The sequence below is a fragment of the Miscanthus floridulus genome, chromosome 7 (genome assembly GCF_019320115.1).
Source record: "Miscanthus floridulus cultivar M001 chromosome 7, ASM1932011v1, whole genome shotgun sequence".
NCBI classification, from domain to species: Eukaryota; Viridiplantae; Streptophyta; class Magnoliopsida; order Poales; family Poaceae; genus Miscanthus; species Miscanthus floridulus.
In genome coordinates this window covers 50263346-50284124 of record NC_089586.1, presented here as the reverse complement: position 1 = coordinate 50284124, position 20779 = coordinate 50263346, and the positions used below count along the sequence as shown (strand labels likewise).

The following is a 20779-nucleotide window of genomic DNA, read 5'->3' as shown; positions in this document are numbered from 1 at the left end:
TTAATATGTGCTTATGATTAGAATTCACAAAATGACCTCAAATGTCAATTGCACATACTAAAACATATAGGAGACACCCCCTAAATCATTGCATCGTGGGGTGCAAGTGTATGTGACAAAGTAAAACCGTGATGCATATGACAAGATATATCACACAAGAATAAATATAAAAGCATCACGTCAAACATTTTCATTCTAGCATGCATGGTCCTTATGAAAATAGATACAACACATGTATGTCACACATAGCACTCATTACACATTTTCTCAAGTCCACAAGCCACTAATATAAATAAAGATCATGTCTCAAGAGATACATAGATAAAGCATAAGTATAAGTCTCATCTCTCACATGAAACAATCTATCTCAAACTCAAGATATATCAATGAAGCTCAAAAACTACAACTGCAGTACATATCTCTAGGTACAAAGATAAGCAAAGGAAACAAACATCCTGAAGCTTTAACCAGTCTCTCTCCTCCTTTGTCATCCATCACCACAAAGGTCCAACAATGACATACTAAGAACAAAGAGGGGTTGCTAGTTGTCTTAGAAACCTATGATCACTCTTCCTCCTCCTCCTCATCATCTCTACCATCATCCTCATCATCTGAGCATGGAGCACTGTGTGGGCGAGAAGAGCTCTGTCCTAGGGCACCAAGACCTCCGTAGAACCCCTGACCACTAAAGCCATAGTCACTGGTAGAATACATAGGGCCACCGCCAAAGAGATCCTACCAGAACATAGAACCCATCTCCTCTCTGGCACTAGGACATGGCTGCTGTTGTGCCTACTCCTGAGGCTGCTGCTACTGACGCTAAAAGAACTTAGCAAACTACCTATCATACCTAGATTGCTGCTCCTCCTCAGTCTCTGGCTCACTAGTAGCTGAGGCTACATCGTCTGATAGTGGAGATCTAGGAGGCTTAAGCTTAAGCCTAGAAGCTATCTGCTTTAGAGTCCTAGTGTCCTTCCTCCTAGCCTCTCTCTCCTTCCTCTGCCTAGACTAAATGTCCTGCTGCCTAACCTGAATTTCCCTACACATCCCAAGGATGGAACTGAAAAACCTACAGATAGGCGAGGGAGGACTGCCACAGCATGAAGAAGAATGTGGGTGAGAACCATGTGGCGGAGGGGAAGCTCCCCTACTAGTGCACCACCTACAGGTGCATCTACCTTTGCTGCTGTTGCTGCTCCCCCTGGTCCTACTAGAGGTACCCCAATCTCAGGTAAGTCTACAACAATCTTTAGGGCCTTGTGAATCTTGTCATAGTCAAATGTATGCCCTATCATCTGCTCAATCATATACATGATATACGGAACAAATCCATAGCCCTTGAGGAGCCTCTCTTCGACATCCTGATCTCGCACCATATGAAGTCAAAGACACTGAAAGGTCATGCATCAGGTGCCATCCTATGGAGCAGGTTCCTGGAGTAATCTGTAATGTTTCCCTTATCTCCACTCTTGTAATCAATGGTCTTCCTGAACATCCTATCTAGGTATCTGTAAGTAGGGTGAAGACCTAGAACCTTCCCCATCACTCCTCTCTTAGCCCCTGGTGGGTACATGTAGGCCAGCTGCTCTAGAGGGAGTACCTGCTCTGTATGAATCCTATCTCTCTAAAGATTCTCATCTGAAAAACCAAGCAGGGCGGCGAAAGCATCGTAGTCAACACTGTACCACTATTCCTCAAGCATCTAGTGCATATGCTTCGCATCCTCCTCAACATACAGGGTGGCGTAGAACTAAGCTACCACCTCTATGTTCCAGTCATGCTGGAACTCTATGATCTCATATACCTCTATATGCTAGCAAATGACAATAGCATGATCAATGGAGGCCTTCTACAACTCTCTAATGTACTTTCAGTCTATCCACTGAGATCTGGCTACCATAGGGGTCCTGGTGAGAATAACACTAGAGTAGAAGTCCAAGAGAAAGGCTGTCTAGAAGCGGTGATCAAATTGAATCTTAGGTAAGCCTCTTGGATCTACTCTTCTTTCATCTCTAGCTCTCCTGGTCATGCCCTTTCCATGGTAGTCAACTCTAGAAACATAAGAGGGTACATTAGGCAGACGTGTCTCAAGAAGTCCATAATGCATACTCTGACTAGGCTGGTGCTGAAATGGAGGTACTGGCTCCTCCTCCTCAATCTTCTGCTCATCTGAGCTACCATCATCTGAGCCTCTGTCTGTGCTCTTCCTCTTTCTATCTTCTCTGGGCTCCACTCTAAACTCATCAATATCAGTATCAAAAGAAGAGCTCCCTAACCCCTCTGCATTACTGAGGAGCTACACTAGAAGTAGCTCTAGTGGGCCTCCTGCTGGTCAGCTCAAATCTAGGATGCATGTCCTGCCTTGCTTTCTTATATCTATCCAGAGTTGGATCATGACTATGCTTGAATCTAGGTTCCCTTCTTCCACACATGGCTACTGCCCTATATCCAAAGATTTATAAGGAATTTTAGATACATGCCCAAAACTTAATCTCGAATTGTAATTAGACATAGAATCTTTTATCCATGGTTTTACAATCACCTTGACATACCACTGTCATTAGGTTTGCAAAACATAGATACAAAAGAAACTAAGCCTAATATACAATTATCAAATTGGATTGAATCAAAGGGAAGTAGAGGGCCTGCTCTGCTGGGTCATACCAGACACATCCGGTGTGCACGCCCAACAACCCTAACCAAGGTCCCTAGATTCAAACCTTCACGGATCAATTCTAAACTTTGGGCATTGCTTCTAGACAAGTAATGCAGTATCTCTACCAAAAATATTTCAAAACCAAGCTCTAACAACGTAGATCAGACGAGGTCCAGGATTAGGGTACCTTGAGAGAGAATGAAGATGAGATACGAAATCCAAGTCCCAAAGCCTTCAAACTCGATGCAAATCTCCTCTAATGCAATCTCCCTCACTCCCTTTTCACCGTGGAAACTCAAAATCACCAATGAAGGTCGAGGAGAGGCGGCTGGGTTGGCTGGAAGAGAGGTGAAGTGGACTATGACGTCTAAGAGGGGGGGGGGTAAATTAGGCAACTTAAAATTCTAACTCTAAACTATGGCCTCTTTTTCTAACCTTAGTGGTAAGAAGTATGAAAACCTCACTAAACACTAGGCCTAAACCTAGAGCAAGCATATAAGCGGTGGTCTAATCAACCTAAGCACTTCGCAAAGCACCTACGCTAATCACCTAATAAAACACTAAGCACTATGCAAGTGGAGATCACTAAAATGGTGTATCAACACCCTAGATATGTTTCTTCAACTCCACCCTCATCATTTGGCCGGTTGGGGGTTGTATTTATAAGCCCCACTGAGAAAGTAGCTGTTGGGGATGAAATCCTATTTTTCTGCTATTGATCGGACACTGATCACGTCCTGACCGGACGCGTCCGGTCGTCTCGACTGTTGGAGCCGCGATCCACTGATCGGACGCTGCCAGCGTCCGGTCACATGCCACCGGACATATTCAGTCGCATTTTCACCGCTCTAGAACCTCTCTGTACTCGACCGGACTCTGTTGTCCTGTGTCCGGTTGATCTGCCGCCGACGTCCGGTCTAGCGTCTGGTCACGCCTGTTGTCGAGCCTCTTGATCGGAGCGTCCGGTCACTTTCCTCCAACGTCCGGTCCAGTGTCCGGTCACCTCTGTGAGCTCATTTCTTCATGATCTTGCATATGGCTTGGTTCGTATCTTCATGCTTGGACTTTGCTTGATATCTTGGGTCTTCTCTTGTGCTTCTAAGGTCTTGCTTATGGTGTTGATCATCGGATCATCACGTTGCCTTCGTCCAAGTCACATCTTGCACCCTATTGAACTACAAAACAATCACTAGCAAATTCATTAGTCCAATTTGGTTGTGTTGGTCATCAAATACCAAAATCCAAAATAAATGGGCCTAGGGTCTATTTTCCTTACAATCTCCCCCTTTTTGGTGATTGATGACAACACGACCAAAGCAAGCAAATAATAGAATTTTGAAAATTTAAAAACTACCTACTTGCTAGGATGCAATGCAAGAGGCAAGATTATATGATGCTAAAAGATACTACTTATAAGACTACATAAAAACTTATCTTGCCCTTGTAAATGTCCCCATGTGGTATTATGGATTTAAGCCTTTCTTCCTATAAATTCTCCCCAATACATAGGCTAATCCATAATCTACTATCCTCCCTTTCTCGGACCATTACTACAAATTAATGCTTGCTTTTGGTCCTCTAAATTCTCCTCCTTTGGAATCAAACACCGAAAAGGAAGACATTAGTAGCACAAAAGAGGGTCCAACTTTGTGATCCTTTTTGTATAGAGTGAAATAGATCACAAAATTTGACTCTCACATTATATAGACCAAGCTCCCCCTAAATATATGCATACATATGATAGAAGGCAAAGCATATGCATAATTGGCAAAGTATTGCGCAAGGGAATTTAATCTATATAATGCACGGAGAAAGCATATAAATATCCAAATGAAATCAACATGATGATATTGGTTTAGAAATACCACATGTAGAAATCAATTTGATTTCTACCACTTGCAATCGGTGGTGAATATTTGAAGTATGATGCTTAACTCTGGGGACTCCATTTTCCTTGCAATGAGACTACTACACACATGATAAGCTTGAAAAGGTATTAGTCTCAAAGCATCCAACCTGTAGAGTAATCTCCCCCAAAATTTGTGCACACAAGTGTGGAATACTTGTAGGAAACATGCACATTGATTTTAAAATAAAAAAATACCACTTGAAATATGACATCACATGAATGTGAGAGTCATTTTTGAATGCAATATTCAGGAGAAATTATCTACAATTTAGACTTTGGCACATATTAGATGAACAATTGAAGGACAAGCTATGTGCCGTGCTCCTAAACAATTTTAAACCATGTAGGATTGCTCCAAGGAATAAGAATGAAACCGAGCAAGCCTACCATATGAAATACCTAGTGTATGCATGACAAAATATATAAGAATACAAATGCAAACCTAGGCATGAAGGGTAACTAGATGCTAAAAGATACCACTTGTAGGAAAATTTAAATCTAATACCAATTGAAGTAAATTGAATCTAGTTACCTAACATGGGAAGAGGAATTTGGGTTCATAGTATTCACTAACCCACTTGGCAATGATTTTGTCCATCATGATGCACCCCATGAAATGCATCCATACTTTGCCAAGTCTCCAAATTCCCCGATGTCCAATGGACTTCTCACTTCTCTTTCGGGATCCAAACCTTCTTGGTGCTCTTCATGTTGGAAATGATCTCCTTTGGCACCCAAAAGCGTTTGATCCCATTGTTGGCTTGCTTGTTCACCTTGATGGCCACCACCTTGTCATTTTTCTTCTTCTTCAAGAGATAAGGTGTTGGAGACCTTGCTTGCTTGTTTCTTCTCTTTCTTCTTTGCTCCTCCCCCATTCTTCACCTTGCACTCATAGGACTTGTGACCTTTCTTGTGGCACACATAGCAAACCACGGTTTGTCCTTCATCAAGCTTCTTCACTCCCTTGACGGTGTTATCTTGACGAAGTTGGGCTTGCTTCGTCTTGCCTTTCACTTGAGTCAAGTCTTTAGTGAGGCGAGCTACTTCTTGCTTGAGTTGCTCATTCTCCTTTGCAACCTCTTCTATGCATATATCTACAACTTTCTCAACACAAACTTGGTTGCACAAAGGTGAGTCTAAACATAAATCATTACAAGAAGTAGAGGCATCCTTTTTAGACATGTTAAAGATAAAACTTTTCTTTTTAGATGCCTTGGTGGGAGTTGTATTAACGGCTTCGAGATTAGCAACTTTATTAGTTAGTTCATCACAATATTTGCATATGGTTTCCATTTTTGCAAGCAAACTTTTATAACCATCTTGTGAGCTAGCTAACTTTTCTTTTAATTTTTCATTTTTCTTTACAAGTTGCTCATCATTGATTGTGCATGCATTTGTTGTTGCACTAGCCTTAAGTTGCTCAATTTTAGTAGATAGTTCAACATTGAGATTAGCAAAATTCTCATATTGTTCATGCAAAGTTTTATAAGCTTCTTGTGAACTATCTAGCTTTTCTTTTAAAATTTTGAGCTTCTTTTGTTGACTAGTGCAAATTTTAGCATAACTAATATTTTATTGCACAATTTCATCATAAGAAGGCATATCATCATCACTATCACTCTCACTAGAGGATGAGCTTTCGTTACCTCATTCCATAAGGCACACACGAGAAGAGCTTGATGATGAGTGCTTGCGACCTCACCTCTTGTGATGGTGTTCTACTTCACTTGAAGAATCATCCCATGATCTTATTGATGTGAGGGCTTGGTTCTTGCATGCCTTCTTCTTTGTCTTGGGTGTGGGCTTGTTTGGACAAACTTCCACAAAGTGCCCCAACTTGCCGCATCCATAGCATCCTCTCTTTCTTTGCTTATTTCTTTGATTGGTAAAAATGAGATCTTGAATTTGGATGGGCACACCCTTGACATTGAGCCTTTGGATCATCTTCTCCACCTTGTTGATTAATTTGATTGATTCTTCATCAAGGTCAGAGGTGGAGGAGGAAGATTGATCATCATCACTTGAATCTTCATCATCGTCCTTATCTTCTTCTTCATCTTCACTTGAGGAGCTTGAGCTTGTCTCAACTTGCTTGCCCTTCATCTTCTTTTTCTCGCTACATGCGAGAGCTTTGCCTTTGCTTGATGAAGAAGCTTCTTCTTGACCAATCTTACATGACATTTCAAATGCCACTATCTTGCCAATGACTATGCCCGGGATCATGGTGCTCAAGTCCTCCATATTGTGAAGGATGGTGATGATGCTTGCATATTTCTTTTATGGTAGCACGGAGATGATCTTCCTCACGATATCTGCATCATCTAGCTTTGTTAATCCTATAGAATAGAGCTCATTGATAATTAGATTCAAACAAGAATACATATCACGAACAAGCTCATCATCATTCATTTTGAAGGAATCATAATTTTGTTTAGCTAGACAATGTTTTTGCTCACGGACATTACTTGTGCCGTCATGGAGCTCTTGGAGTTTTAACTAAATTTCATATGCCGTATTTAAAGTGAACACTTGGTTAAACACATCCATGCTAAATGATTCAAACAAGCAATTTTTAGCTCTAGCATTGAAATGCATTTCTTTTTCATCACTCTTTGTGGGGTTTTTGGGATTCTTGATGGGTTTCATCTCGTCACGAGTGACTCTCCATACACCCAAATCAACCGCCTCAAGGTAGCAAGCCATTTTAGCCTTATAGTAAGGGAAGTTAGTGCCGTCAAAGTGCGAAGGCCTAGAGGTATCCATCCCAACCACTCTAAATAGCGTCGGCTCAACGGTGGTTAAGCCAAAGGTCCAAATTGAGTCAACCGGCTCTGATACCAATTGAAGTGGACCGTGACGCCTAAGAGGGGGGGTGAATTAGGCAACTTAAAATTCTAACTCTAAACTATGGCCTCTTTTTCTAACCTTAACAAAAACCTATGCAAAAAACAAACTATCTAAATGTGTAACTATGGTTTTGCTAATGTGTTGCTATCTCTACCAAAAGGAGTAATGCAATCAATGTAAATGCGGAAGCTAAAGAGCAAGGTAGAAATATGCAAACTCCCGTCGATGACTTCGGTATTTTTACCGAGGTATCGAGAAGCGCACAAGCTTCCCCCTAGTCCTCATTGGAGCCCCTCGCAAGGAATCCCTCGCAAGGGCCAAGCTCCTGGTCAAGTAACTTCGTAGATAGCCTTAGGCCTTCTCCACGCGCAAGTGGGTCTCCGACGTGCCTTCCGGCAAGCCTCTCCTGGTTGCTCCCCACTGTCTTCACTATCAAGTTTTCGACCGAAGCGCCACGGGCCTTGTTCTCTCCAGTACACGGTGGCGGCCACACCACAAACGCAGTTGGTGTGATCTCACAAGACTACAAGCCCCTCCGATGTACAACAATGGTGCGCGCAAGGACCGAGTGGTAAGAGGTATGCAAACCTCACTAAACACTAGGCCTAAACCTAGAGCAAGCGCATAAGCGGTGGTCTAATCAACCTAAGTACTTCGCAAAGCACCTACGCTAATCACCTAATAAAACACTAAGCACTATATAAGTGGAGATCGCTAAAATAGTGTATCAACACCCTAGATATGTTTCCTCAACTCCACCCTCATCATTTGGCCAGTTGGGGGTTATATTTATAAGCCCCACTGAGAAAGTAGCCGTTGGGGACGAAATCTCATTTTTCTGCTACTGACCAGACGCTGATCACGTCCTGACCAAACGCGTCTGGTCGTCCTGACCATTGGAGCCGCGATCCACTGATCGGACGTTGCCAGCGTCCGATCACATGACACCGGATGCGTCCGGTCATATTTTCACCGCTCTGGAACCTCTCTGTACTCGACCAAACTATGTTGTCCTACGTCCGATCGATCTACTGCCAGCGTCCGATCCAGCGTCCGATCACGCCTGTTGCCGAGCCTCTTGATCGGAGCGTCCGGTCACTTTCCTCCAGTGTCCGGTCACCTCTGTGAGCTCATTTCTTCGTGATCTTGCATACGGCTTGGTTCCTATCTTCATGCTTGGACTTTGCTTGATATCTTGGGTCTTCTCTTGTGCTTCTAAGGTCTTGCTTATGGTGTTGATCATCGGATCATCATATTGCCTTCGTCCAAGTCACATCTTGCACCCTATTGAACTACAAAACAATCACTAGTAAATTCATTAGTCCAATTTGGTTGTGTTGGTCATCAAATACCAAAATCTAAAGTAAATGGGCCTAGGGTCCATTTTCCTTACAAGAGGAAAAACTAACTTGGCCGAAGAGGCACGTTCGTTTTATAACCCCGCTCATACCGGACACATCCGGTATATGCGGGCTAGCTCAAATTGTTCCAAAAGATGTTTTCTCTCTTCCAATCCCCTTCTCTGTTATTGCTCAGTCCAAAAAGGTATATAAGATTGATCCAAACTGAGTATCATTACTTTTCTTATCCAATGCCAAGAGTATCACTTCTCTTTTCCAAATATTTGGCATATATTGATTTTGATTACTTGAGAGAGATATTGTGAGACATAGTAGATTGTGGACTTAAGAGAGCCCTGTCATGTGTGATTAGCCAATCAAACAATCAAGGAGAGCTATAATCATCACATGACAAGGCTAGGTCACAAAGACCAAGATTCAAATAGTTTTTCAAATTCACACTGCCCACATATGCTAGTTATGGGTTTTTGAAAACATCTCTCCTATGTCACACAAATACACACTCTAGCATATAAAGGGCCTTAGATGCACTTACAATGCATGTATGTAAATACATACCTTTGCCTTGAGCCCACAAGAATTCTACTAAGAAGATACATAGCCTGATAATCTTTATGTTGACCTTAATTGCCAAATAATCATGCTAGATACGAAATCAATTTTTCATCCAAAGGACTACAAAGAATGCTAGATAAATTTATTAGTCCACAAGGTGCAAAATAGAATCTGAGCTCCCCCTAAATAAGTGCTTTAAGTAATTTGAATGACTTTCAACTAGCACTTTATTCTATTAAGAATTAGGAGTCAATTTACTATTTTGAACCATAACCAAATAATTTTCCATATTACAATTTGAGTTCAGAAGATGCTCACAATCCATTTAGATTTGGTAAATCACAAGCTTCTGAGTAAATTAAGGATATATGAAAATACATGGATCAAAGACTCAGTTGTAATCCAATTAGTGTTCTGGTTCCTGCAATACTGGACACGTCCAGTAGGTATATCAGACACGTCCGGAATACGCAGAACAGAAACACTTTCTTTCTGTTCCTAGCCATATCGGACACGTTCGATAGGTGCAGGACAGAAACAAATAACCCGCTGCTTGTGATTCTTCATTTTAGCTATAGTATTTATTTTATGCCCTGCATCTCAACAAATAAATTGCTCTACTAGAGAGCCATTAAAAGCATCATATGGCAAAATAAAATACTTTTCAATTGAATCTAATTAGCCACTTTCAATAATTCACAAATATGCCTATTTGTGAACTATTGAACACAAAACAAACAAAGTGACTATCCTATAAGGTTTAGGTACTTGTTACCAATGGTGAGGATAAAATAGATGATATATTCATTGAATTATCTTCGGGTCAACCATATAAGATATTATGATAAGATTTGGTTGATAGATTGAGTGAATATTATCAATTTGCTTGTTCAACCACCCTGAAGCCTTCATCTCATCACCAAGTACCTACATCATTAACCTAAGCACACTTTGGTACCCAACTCTTGTTGGGTCCTTTTGGGTTAGTCAATAAGTGCTTAGATACCCAAATGGCTTTAGTACTAGTTTGTGGTGAACACATCACTTTGCTAGTGTTAACTCCATTTGTGGTCTTCCTAAGCACATCATTATAAACAAATGTGTTCAGCTTAAGAGTGTTACCATTTGGGCATTCATAGCTTAGATGCCCCTTTCTTCTACAAGCATAGCATGTGCGGCCTTTGCTTGCTCTATGCTTGTTTTGCTTGTATGGACATCTATCAACCTTGTGGCCCATCTCATTGCATCCATAGCATCTTCTTGTTGCAACTTGGGCTTCCTTTCTTGCCTCTTTGTACATTAGGCATTTCTTGGTAGGATGCCCCAATTTCTTGCTCATGAGACAAGCGCTTGGTCCATCACTTTTCTTTTGGTTGGCCAACTTGTTTGAGGCCTTTTGTTCAGCCGCTTTACACTTGTCGGCCCAACTCTTATGTGGACACATAGCTCACTCATGTCCATATAATCCACAACCATAGCATAACCTTTTTTCATGTTTCTTGCTCTTGGTTGTGTTGGCCTTGCTTGAAATGTGATTCTTTTGTTGGGCTTTGGAGAAAGCAAGGTTTAAACCCTTCTCAAGCTTCTTCACCATGTTATCACGGTTATCTTGAGAAGGTTGTGCTTTCTCCTTACCCTTCAACTAAATCATATCTTTCTTTAATCTTTCCACCTCTTCTTTGAGCTCTATGTTTTCTATGAGATTTAGCTCAATAGAAGATTGGCTTGCTTGAGGAGAACACTCATTAGTATAAGAAATATTTAATTGAGATGGTGTACTAGTGAGTGAATGTGTGAGAGGTTGAGAAAGTTTTACCGATGTGATCACAACCTCATGAGCCACCTCAAGCATGATGCTTGATTCTACTACTCCCTCATGAGAGCACTTTAGATGAACATAGTTTGCTTGTAGCACATCATACTCGCTTGATAGTTCATCTAGCCTTGCCTTGAGCTTAAAGTTTTCCTTCTCTAGTTGTGAAATACTAGAAGAGGAGTTAGTAACTAAAGCATGCTCAATTGACAATTTTTCATACCTTTCACTTAGACCCTTTAGTTCTTCTATTTTGGAGATGAGAAATAATTCTTGCTTTTGAAGTGATTGCTCTTGCTTCTTAATCTCTTCTTCAAGCTCATCATTTTTTTCAACTATCTTCATGATGATGAACTTGTCTTTGCGGTTGAGATGATCAAGGTTGTAGTTGTCTTCAACTTCAACATCACTCTTATCTTGATCATCTACTTGTGCTTTCTTCTTTTCTTGATCTTTCTTATTACTCTTCTTCTTGCTTTTCTTAGCCATGATACACAAGTGATGAGAATCATGAGATACTAAGGTTGACTCATCACTTGGTCGTCATCGGTCTTGAGCATCCTTGCAAACAACTGCTTGTTGGTCTGCTGTCTTGGCCATACCAAACATGCTCGGTAGGCATACCGAACATGTCTGGTATGTGCAGGTAGACAATAGGTCATGAGCTGCTTGCACTTCTTGCTCCGGCTTAGCACTCTTAAGGTCTTGTGAGGCTTCTTCGCTGCATGAAGACACAATGGACACACTTTCCATTGAATTGCACTCAATAGCATCATCACATTTGGATTTTCCATATAATTCAACAAGTCTAGTCCAAATGAGATGAGCACTCTCCGGAGGTGGTTGTCCATTAAAGATTGCCTCATCTTGAACCTCTGCACTCAATGTACTCAAAATAATATTAATAGCTTGAGCATTGAGTTGCACGCATATCTCTTCTTCTTTTGACAAATTTTTGTAGTTGCTCCAATCAACTATAGGAAGAGGTATGCTTGCAACCATAATATGCTCAACAAGAGGACTACTATCCCTAAAAGCCTTGAGTACATGAATTGACCAAGGTAGAAAGTTTGAACCATTATTTTGGAGAAGCACTGGCTCCAACTCGATAGGCGTCGACATCCTTTTCTCACGGCGGTGAAGCTTTCAGTGAGAACCTCGCTCTGATACCAATTGAAAGGACCTAGGATGCCGCCTAGAGGGGGGTGAATAGGCATTTCTGAAAATTAACACCTTTAAATACAGAAACGATTAGTAACTCTAAATAAGAGTAATACCACCCCTCACAAGTTAGCCACAGAGTATGTAAAAGATACTAAATAAATCTAGGAGCCACAACCTTGCAACACAATGATTAGTGCAGTGAATACATTAAAACAGAGCTAGGGCCAATACCGGACACATCTGGTAGAGGTACCGGACACGTCCAGTTTGATCGAACTCAGGCAATATCGGACACGTTTGGTATACACGAGTTCTGCAGTGTGACCCCTAACTTGCTCCTTTTGATTCCAAACTTCAATCCAACCTGTAGGCACCCACTAAAGATAGTGCCACACATAGGTGACCTGCACAAGAGTTAGAGCAACATAAATATCAAATGAAATGCGAATTGAGACACGATATTTGTTTTACCGAAGTTCGGACTCGTTCGAGTCCTACTCTCCATTGAGGGCCTGCAGGTGACCCAGCGAAGGTCAGCCCTAGAGGGTACCACGAAGGTCACTCTAGCCGAAGTCTTTTCTAACTCCTTTTTCTCCTTCCACTAGTTGATTCTGAGGCAGCGGAATCGACCGTTATAAACTTTCCAAGGCACACCACAATCTCTCGGGGTCTCTTCGGCAATGCCTAGCCGTCTAGGACCGAAGAGCCCAAGAGTAAAAAATGCGAATAACGAGACTGACAATATGCACAAGTGCTCAAGTGGTGGCTTGCTCTCAATTTTGAATTTCTCTCAACCCACTAATTGATTTGGTAATTTGGATCACACACTCACTAAGAGAGGGCTTGGGAGAGTTGGCAAAGGTCAAAGACATGCTAGAGGATCAGTAGAATTAGCAGCCTCCAAAGGTGGAGGCTTGGGAGTATTTATAGCCCCCTTGAAAAACTAGCCGTTGCCATATCGGACACGTCCGGTCCGATATGACTTACACTGCGCCAACGGTAACTGAGTTACAGTGACATTGTGAGATGTCAAAACTCCTAATGAATGCCGGAACTCCCGATCATTGGAACTCCTAACTCATGTCGGAACTTCCGACCCTCAGCACATTTGAAAACTACAGTAATTGAGTTAAATTATGTGAGGTGTCAGAACTCCCGACACATGCTGGAACTCTCGACTCATGTCGGAACTCCTGACCCTCAAGGCATTTGAAAATTAGCCGTTGGCCTTTAGCCATCCATCCGGTATGACCAGGACAGTGAACTCTCCAAGTTAGTTAAGCGTGAGACGTCGGAACTCCCGACCATTGCCGGAACTCCCGACCGTCGGAACTCCCAACAAACCAACACGAGAACAACAACTTTACCATTGCTGGGCAAATACCAAACACGTCCGGTATCAATACCGAACATGTCCGGTATTACCAGACCAGCAAAAAATAGGTTAGCTCTTTTGTCTCTCAAACACTCAAAACTCACATGGGTTGGCATGAGCACTTATGAATGATTATCTATCAACATGATGCATCCCTCTTAATAGTACGACATACCTATTAAACTCAAGATCAAAGGAAAAATGAATGTATACCACTTGAGTTGATCTCTTTTGAATTGATGCCGTGTCTTTAAATCTTCATCAAGTGAGGGTGCCAACATGTCGATATTTGATCTTTTTACTTGAGCATAGCCATCTTGAGCACGGGACTTGATTCCATTCATCAAATATGAATAATCCCAAATGTATCAAGTCACTTCCATCAAATACTCTAATAGTGATTTGATCCTCCACATTAACATGACCATCATAGCTTGATTAGTACCTCAACTAAATGCAAGTACTTCCTTCTTCACCCTAGCTAGGTTCTTTGGCCGCCAAGCCGTCGCTTGCCCTTCACCCTTGCTTAGTACCTCGAAGCCTTTCCTTGCTATCTTCACCATCTTAAGCCATCAAGTCACATCTTGTGTTAAATCAACCATTCATTTGTATTGTTATCTTTTTCATTTCAATTTAGCAAGCTTCAAATATGAGACCATTCCATATGCAATCCCTCATATCTCATTAATTAATTCTTACGAGCTTGCTTTCACATAGTACATGGAAATCCCATAATAAATAAACATTTGTATGAATTCTATTTGCATTGTTGTCTTATGCTTGAACTAGATTGTTTATACAACAACATATCATTTTGGCTTTCATTAAATACCTGTGAGATAACCTATTACCTATACACACTTAGCAAACGGGTTAGACCTTTAATCACGTTGTCATTTAATCATCCAAAACCCACTAAAGGGCTAGATGCACTTTCAGCCACCGTCAAGTACACTAGTATCCATCAGGCTCGCTGACACCATTGGTCAGTTGGCCGCCCGAGGACAGTACTTGTGGCACCATTTGGCTCATCTAGTGATCTCTCTCTACCTCTTTTTCTTTTTTCTTTTAATTTTGAACATGGACAATTAAACTTGGTAGATCGGTTGAATGGGCGTGGTTAGCGCTCGGACATTTAGAGAGTTCATACGCTAGCACCCAGTTGGACACCCATGCCTGCCTCGCCTGCCCACATGTGGCTCACGTACTTTACATGCTACTCACGTCTTCGCCTGCTGCTCACGTGTGCCTGTTACTCCCTCCCTCTCTCTGCTCCTCGCATCCGGATGTCTGCCCACATACTTCACATGTTGCTGTGTGCCCACGCCTACTACTGTGCATGGACGTGGGGACCGTCCCCGCATACGGGGACCTCCTCTGCCTATTCTCGCTTCCCTCGCCTGCTAATGAAAACACTTACAACATGAAGCATTTGCTGTAAAATATGCCTGAAACAGATAAAATATTTGAAACATAAGCTTGCAACAAATATGTATAACCACCGCAACATATGCAACATCCAGATAAAACATACTTGCAACATACATCTAAAACAGACGAACCATTTAGAACATACAATTACAACATACGTGTATAGCCACTGCAACATATGCAACATCCAGATAAAACACTTACAACTTGCAACATGAAAACACTTGCAGCAACATAAGACTAAAAACAGATGAAACATACTCTTGCAACATATATATGAAACATATAAAACAGTTAGATCAAAACGTTTGCAACATACGTTTGAAACAGATGAAACATTTTGAACAAACGCTTGCAACATCTGAAACACTATGTGCAACATCTCGATTTACTTTTTCAACATTCGTATGAAAAACACTTGCAACATACTTCTGAAATATCTGAAACACTTGAAACAGACATTTGCAACATGCACTTTCTACGCAGCTTAACATCTCAATCCTTGCTGCTTAGGAGAATGGAGGCTTGTTGGCATGTGGAGTTCACCAGAGGCAGCGGGCCAACGACGGCGGCTGCATGATGCGACAAGGAGGCAGCGTCCGCATGATTAGGAGAGGGAGCCAGATCTGCTAGGGAGCCACTCATGCCAGGCCTGCCATGATGGTCCGCCCATGACTAGGGCCATTAGTGTCGTTGCGCCGCCGTGTCAAGGGCCACTCGGGCCTCCATGTTGTGGCCACGCTGAGACCGCTGCTCTGGGACGCTCGCCCGCACCACAGCGAGAGAGAGAGATGGATGGAGTAGCGCTGGAGGCACGCGCGTAAGAGAGAAAGCGAGGCATGGAGGCACGAGAGAGAGGAGCGGTGGCTGATATTTTCTAAGACACGCATGCGGACAAGACAGAGGAGCGGTTGGTGATATTTTCCAAGGCAGGAATGCAGACGATATAAGTACCGGTGCGGGCGGGTCGGGGTCCGTCCTCAAGCCTATCATTATGGATCATGATGATAGGCTTGAGGAAATATTGGTTGGAGTCTAGATAGGAAATATTATCTATACCTAATAATAAAGAGGTAAAATTTCTGCTGTACTTTTTTCTGTCTCCTCTAAATTTCTTTTCCAGTTCGGATTCGAATTCTTTTTCCAGTTCGGTTTCCATACATAGTTTTATGGCTGCTCGCCTTTGTTCTGTCTTCCAGCACGTCCGCTCCTTGAAACTTGTAGTCCCAACAATAATAACAACTAGCCTGTGAAAAATACCCCTAAAACTTCATGCCACAAGACCTGAACCTAGGTCTCCAATAACAGAAGAGAGACCACACAGCAATACATGATATAAAACAAAATGTTTTATATTCGATTCTCCTTTGAGCTGCATTGATTTGAGAAATCCAGGTTGATACATAAATACTTGATTTCCTTTTTTTCACCTCAGACGTGGAACTATACAAGATGAAAGGTAATAAATGATTTGGTCAAAGTAATTTTGAAGTGCTTGATGATGGTCTTGATTGGGCACTACAATAACTAAATTGCATTATAGTTCAATAAAGAATCTTGACACGAAGATACTTTTAGGCTTGATTGGTGCCGCAGTTTTGTTGCCACATATATATCCTGTTTGAAACCGCTTAAAAGTGGATTCTTAGTTGCTGAACGCGACAATCATGCAAACACGCCATGGTTATGGTAATTTTCTCCTCGCATCAGGCCACATGCCATGAGATTTAAACTAGAGTCCTGTTTTTTTGGTACCGCGACTCACACCACATATGCACTACACGGTGAGCATGTACAAGCCGAGCCAAACATGATTAAAATACGACAAGCAAAATAAAAGCCACACTTGCAGAAAAGTTAAGCAAGAAATGAGATCATGACATGTGAAAACACTGCTAAGAATGTGTGAGACATCGTACTTGTGATAATGAACAATACAATTACATAAAGAACTATGACGTGACTAACTTATGGTGTACCTAAATCCCGCACCATTCTTGACTTTGACTCAGACTCCCGTCGGAACGTACGTACATATTTACTGGTTGAGATAACTTTTCAACCAGAAATACACAGTACACAGATGAGTTTAAAGACGCGCTCGCGGAAAAAGCACCCTATCCTGGACCCCCCCAAGGTTGGTGATGCCACCGGGACCGCCGAATCAGTAGGAAATCTCGAGAGAATTAGGAAATCAGGTTGAAACTCGAAGCAACCATCGAAAGTACTTGAAGGCGCGCTTTCCTCGCCACTCTTCCCTCCAACGAACACCCCGCGAGCTCGACGATTTCCCCGCCGCAACGAACCAAAAGAACCAACAAAACGAAGCTCCCCACCCACCCGCCTCGGTGGTGCCGCCATTACATATCCCCCTCCTCCCCCTCTCATTCCGCTTTCTCTCCCTCCGCTCCGCCTCCCCTCCGCGCTCGGTCACTCCCCACACCGAATCCGCCGCACCGGGACCCTGGACCGCGCGCGCGCCGGCGGCGATGCGGTGGGACGCGGCGGAGGCGGAGGCGGCGCTCGAGCGGATCTGGGACCTCCACGACCGCCTCAGCGACGCCATCCTCGCCGCCTCCCGCGCGCACCTCCTCCTGCCCGCTCCCCCGCCCCCTCCCGTGCCGTCCGCGCCCTCCGCCAAAGGGGCCTACCGCGTCGGCGGCGGCGGCGGCAGGAACGGCTGCGTCTTCGTCAAGGGCGGCGCCGGCGCCGAGGCGCTGGCCGCCGCCGCGGAGGCCATTGCCGAGGCTAGGAGCCTGCACGCCATCCGCTCCGCGCTCGAGGACGTCGAGGACCACCTCGAGTTTTTACACGTGAGGCTCCTGCTCCCCTTCCACCCCCTCTGCTCCCCCCTAGGGATAGAGCATCCAGTCCCAGCTGCTCTAGGGTTTCGCGCTGTTGGCAGTGTGAGTTAATTCTGGTTAGGACCACCGCTTCTGTGACGAATGGGGACTGTTTTTCGGAGCTCCTGTCGCGCGTTGTACTCATGATTCCCAGTCTTTGCGTTCAATCGATTCAGGCATGAGAAATTTGCGAGTCCTCATCACCAATAATGCCCATGCCTGTGCTTGTTATGTGGCCAATTGATTCTCTAATCTCGAACACAATTGGATGGTCATATCTTTTCTTTTCTTTTTTTGAGAATGTGGTAATCCACAATGGCCACTTGCGTTTTAATCGGGTATAATGCTTGTATGCTATTCGGCTGGTAGAAACTGAGTTGCTGCTGAATATCTATTCTACTAGTACTAGGTGGGCTGTTAATATTTTGCCATGATTCCGAATATGTGTTTGTTATTTACTTAGTGTTCAGTTCATTTGGCTCACAAGTGGTTGGCCTCTTGTGAATGTTTAAGGTGCAGATATCTTGATCAGGGGAGCCATGTGGATGTTAAGGGTGTAGTAGTAATCCACGTGGATTTGGTTGCCCTTCCAGTTGCGCTCTTATGTTTGATGTCCTCTAGATGCCAGTTGGGGCAGAATATTAGTATCTTATTCTATAGTTCATTGTTACTTTGTGCAAGGTGCAAAGCATAGGTACAAACTTCCTTGTCTTGTGGTGTAAGGACTTAGATCACTTCCCTGTTAAATTATCTGTTTTACTATTTTAGCTAAATGAGTTTCTAGATGTTTAAGAAAAAAAATCAGTACCAGAAAGCTGCCCACTTCTAAGGATTAGTGGGTTTAATAGACATTTACATGCATATCTTTTATCGACACTTCAGAGTGCCAGGGCTTTTAGTTAACTTAGTTTTACTTGTTCCTGTTAAATCTTTTTTGTGAGATTTATTTCTCACTTGTGTTAATCTTTCTTCACAGACTGTTCAATCACAACAGCGGGCTGAGCGAGATGCTGCAATTGCTAGACTGGAGCAAAGCCGTCTAGTCCTTGCTATGAGGTTAGCAGAACATCAAGGAAAGAAGTATAGAGTCATTGATGAGGCCTTGGCATTTGTTGGTGAAGTGAGTGACAAGAGTCAATTTATCTCACCTGAAGATGTTCGTGCTACCCATAGCCAGTCAGAGGACAATGCAGAGGATAACAGGGGCAATGGTTCAAGGATTATGTCAAACGTGTTATCTTGCAGTTTGTCATTAGCCAAGAATTCATTTCGACTGGACAAGATTGGTGGTGCTCTCGGTAACGCTGCAGTGTTTGCAGTAAGTATGCTTGCTTTCTTGCAGCTGCATCAAATTACATTTGGAAGTAAAGCTCCAGCTGTGGAATACAGGAAGAGAATCGAGTACAATTTTCAATCAGGAAGCTCACAATCGAGTGGGAAAGGAAAACTTCTGGAGGTTTACCTAGCTAGAGGCTGAAGAATTATTAGGTTATGCTGTTGTCTGTACAGAAAGTTTTGACCAAAGTTCAATTTTGTGGGTTTTGTTAGGGCACTATCATTCTTTATGACGGACTGAACCCTGTTCCATTCAACTAGGGAACTGGCTGTCCGATTCTTTTGGATGGATTTGAAGGATATCACGTATTGTATCTCAAATTGTAAATGGCTTTATGCTTAGAGATGGATTGTTTGTAAACCGTGTTCAAGCTAACTTGAACTGCTGTTTTCATCCAGCCTCTACGTTCTTGCCAGTTTTGATCATATTCATTCTACAAAAAGACAGCTTCTTGTTGTTCTCTTGAGTTGTGTTCAAGGTTCGTCGCTTGTGTGACAAGTTTCAGATTTGTTGGGGCTACAGTATGAGCACATGTGATGCTTTTAATTGTTAGTACTGACGTTATTTGCTTTCTTCTGCCATTTGCTTGATGATGCTTCACTCATTTGCTTTGTTGGTTGCTTGTCTGGTCATATTTGGTGCAGAAGCTTCTTTGCTTATATGTTCGTGTGTGCCCTACTGTTTTCCTTTTCCAGATGTACCAGTATCCAGCTTTGTTACTTTGACCATTGCTCTACCTGACTCACCCATGCTCCTCCAACTGGCCGGTTGCACTTTGTGCCATTGGTGTCTGTTCTGTTCGCTCTCCTGTAATATGTGGGGTCGTTCCATACTCAACAGTAAGTGTTTTTTTTTTTTTTTACTTTTCATTATCATACACATACAGAATGCTCATTACATTTTCGTTCTCATACATATACGGAATACTCATTAGACATTATAGTCGATTTTATTATGCAATGATCATGGAAGTTTAGGCTGAGTCGTTAAAAAAAATGCTGTTATATGTAGTCACTTATGGGCCCAATTATTGTCACGAGCTTAACGCAAAATGAGTTGTCTGTACCTTGATGACTACACGAAATGAGTTGACTGTACCTTGATGACTACAGACTAATCATAGTATCAATCATTTCACATTTTCCTTCAAAATTTGCCCTCATGTCGTGTCGGAACAAAGAGATTTTTGTGCTTTGTTTTGCCCTTACCTTTTGTCGAATTTGGAGCTGATAAAGTGAAAGGAAATCCTACAAGGGAATAAAGGTCTTGTCTCTCACTCGTTAAGCTCAAAAGAAACCACCTCTCTTGGACAGAAGAGGCAATGTCTGCTGACGTGGAGAAACTAAATTGAATTAAGAGTGGATTTAGGGCAATTGAGGTATTTAAGTAGGTACTGGAACTTTGGAGAAAAAAAAAATAAATGACCCAGTGATCAGTTTTACCAGTCAAAACCCATTCTGTACCTGTACATGCTTTACTTAATTTATAA

At 42.5% G+C, this 20779-nt stretch overlaps 1 protein-coding gene across 1 annotated transcript; it reads left to right on the top strand.

The window, feature by feature from the left end:
- Positions 1 to 17444: 17444 nt before the first annotated feature.
- Positions 17445 to 19762, top strand: LOC136463208 (plastid division protein PDV1-like). The gene is made up of 2 exons (XM_066462227.1): positions 17445 to 17924; positions 18931 to 19762. Exons 1-2 carry the CDS (start codon positions 17601 to 17603, stop codon positions 19429 to 19431), a joined length of 825 nt encoding a protein of 274 aa, XP_066318324.1. The 5' UTR covers positions 17445 to 17600; the 3' UTR covers positions 19432 to 19762.
- Positions 19763 to 20779: the final 1017 nt, after the last annotated feature.